The following is a 2,669-nucleotide window of genomic DNA, read 5'->3' on the forward strand; positions in this document are numbered from 1 at the left end:
GGGCAGGACCTTAGCCCATCTGTCGTGGGTGGGGGTGCAGGCATCTGTGTGTGTCAGAAGGTGGGTGTGGGCAGGGTTGTTGAGAGGCTCAGGTGTAGAGGCTCAAAGTGGGGGTGGGGTGATACAGGTTCAGGTCGCTGGTGCAAGGACTTTGAAGTCCTAAAAAGCAGGGAGGGGTTGGGTGACGCTCAGCCCTGGGTGTGTCCTGGGCTTGTCCACCTGCTCCAGAGCTCACAACCCTCTGCTGATTAGCGCTGGGGGTGGGGGCGGGGGATGTCGGGAAATGGGGGGGATGGGAGCTCTTTGCACAGGTGCTGAGTGAGGGGCGAGGTTTGGCTGTAGGTGGGTGGATGGGGGGCCAGTCAGGGTGTCAGACTGGGGGTGCCAAGGTGGTCTGAGTATGGCAGTGGGCTCAACAGCTGGCACTGGGGTGACACATAGAAGTGTGTGTGGTTGGGGTTCTGTGAGCCCACAGGACCGGGTGCTGCCTCTCTGGGAGCATCTAGGGGGCACATGAAGGTGTGTGAGGGGTCTCAGGGCGTGAGGGTGACCGTGATGCATGGGAGTGTGTAGGGACGAGGATCACTGGGGTGCGAAGGTTACAGTGGAGGGTGCGATCGCGTGGGTGGGGCCGGGCACTCACCATGGAAGGCCCGGAGGTAGTTGTTCCCCAGGTACACCAGGTTCTCCAGGGCCGGGTTGAACTGCTCCAGGATGCTCTGGGGTTGGAGAGCAGGAGGAGGGAGGGTGGAAGAGGGGAACAGAAGATGGAATGAAGGATGGGCCTCAGGATCAGGGTGCCCCTCAGCCCCAGTGAGAAGCCTGACTTGAGGGAGCCCGCTCAGAACCCTGAAGTCACCCAGAATCCTGGCTCTCGGCTGCAAGGGCCTCAGAGGCCAGGATCCAGGCCAGCGTCCCCTTGGCCATCTCCCGCTCACCACCTGCCCAGTGGGCACTTGTGTCTAGAAGGTTCTCCTCCCACTGGGCTGAAGCCTACAGTCTGTCACAGTGCCCAGCTGGGCATGGCTCAACCTGCCCTGAGTCCAGGACCTGTGGGCTGCTGACAGCCACCTCTGGGGCAGGGGCAGAGCTTGCCCTGCTCAGAGTAGAGCCCCTCGGGAGCCAGGCTATGGCTGGGTCATGTGGGCCACCACATGGCCAGTGGAGAGCGCCCTGGGTGACGAACTTAAGACTTGGGTCTTGATTCAAAGCCCAGCAGGCCCTCTTCCTCCCTTGATGACTTTGAGCAGGGTTTTCACCTCTCTGGCCTCATTTTTCTTATCTGTCAAATGGATTATTTCCTATTCCACTGGTGGTGTGTTGTGAGGTTTACACATTGCAAGGGTCCTATGCACGAGAGGTGCTCAATAAATGCCTATGGAGACCACAGCAACCCCTCTGGAGTGGGGTAGGAAGTTGGAGTGTGAGGCTCGGAAACCAGCGAGAGAGAGAGGCAGAGACAGGGAGACCCAGACAGAAAGAGACAAAGAGAGAGACTCCTCCACCCTGGGGGGCCAGGTGGCTGGGTCCCCTGCTCCCAGCTTAGGCCACCCTGGGTCCTGTCCTGCTGTGTCCAGAATTTGGGAATTGGGGGCTCTGGTTGAGTGCTATCTCAGCAGGCCTGTCACTCATGGGATGAACCCCTGTTCTGGGAGGCTCAGGTTGGGGCTGGAGTGGCCAACTGCCCCTAGGGGTCCCCACCCCCAGACCCACAGCTCAGCCCAGCCTGGTTCTGGGCCTTCTTTCTCAGAACAAGCTGCCGCCCTGCTCACGCTCTGTCTTCCAGAGCCGGCTGAACTTCGAGCCCTGGGAGGGGGCCCGCGCCAGGCACGCACTCACCTTGTAGATGGCCATGGTGGATCTGTAGAACTGGTCCATTTCGGGGGCCATGGAGCAGGCGTGCCCAGGCACTGAGCAGGAGGCGCTGGCAGGGCTGGGAGTGCTGGGGTTCGGTACCCTCCGATGGCCACTGCTCAGCGGGCAGTGAAGGAGGCCGCAGAGCAGGACCCAGCGAGGGAGGGCCAGCCGAGGAGGAGGTGGCAGCTTAATTATTCACCAGCCAGGGATGTCAGAATGCGATCTGGGGTGTAACCAGACCCGGCGGGGAAGGCATCCTGTGACGCGGGTGGGTTCATGTGACCTGCCCTTCAATTATTTACCCCTGAGCCGCGGACCAGTGGGCACGCGTGGATGGTCACTTTCCCAGGTCACCGCCTGCAGGAAGAGCCTTCCCTGGGCCAGCGGGGACCCCTGCTCACGTGGGGCCCCCCGCCCTCCCACCTGCCTACACTGGGCAGGGCTCACCCTACTGGGCTCAAGCTGTGCAGTGACCACCCTGGACCCTCCCTGACAGCCCCTCCCTGCGGGTGGAACACACCCACATCTCTTCACTGTTCTCAGCCCCTTCTCTTCCCTGAGCCCCTCAGACTTGCACCCCAAGGGCTGAGGCTCCCACCTCTGCTGCCACCCGTACCCCGCTTCCTCCATATGCTGGAGACAGGGCGGCACGAACCTGGGAGTCACACAGGCCTGAGGGCACAGCTGCTCACTCGCTGTGTGACGGCGCCTGAGCACCTTGCCCTCTCTGGGTCTCAGCCCCTCTTCTAGCAAGTGGGGCTCTCCCTTGCCCTCCACTGTGGGCCAGGCGGGCCTGGCTACCGCCTCTGAAC

General features: G+C 62.0%; 1 protein-coding gene across 1 annotated transcript in view; it reads right to left on the reverse strand.

Moving 5' to 3' along the window:
- BAIAP2L2 (BAI1-associated protein 2-like 2) overlaps positions 1–2,038 on the reverse strand; it is a 30,879-nt gene extending 28,841 nt beyond the window's left edge. The window contains exons 1-2 of the mRNA XM_010845091.1: positions 1,840–2,038; positions 644–719 (exon numbers count right to left, since the gene is read on the reverse strand). Of these exons, the coding sequence (XP_010843393.1) occupies positions 644–719; positions 1,840–1,890 (127 nt within the window). The 5' untranslated portion in view covers positions 1,891–2,038. The remainder of the gene's footprint in view (positions 1–643; positions 720–1,839) is intronic.
- Between the last annotated feature and the right edge of the window lie 631 nt (positions 2,039–2,669).

This window comes from Bison bison, unplaced genomic scaffold (genome assembly GCF_000754665.1).
Source record: "Bison bison bison isolate TAMUID 2011002044 unplaced genomic scaffold, Bison_UMD1.0 scf7180017864213, whole genome shotgun sequence".
Lineage (NCBI taxonomy): Eukaryota > Metazoa > Chordata > Mammalia > Artiodactyla > Bovidae > Bison > Bison bison.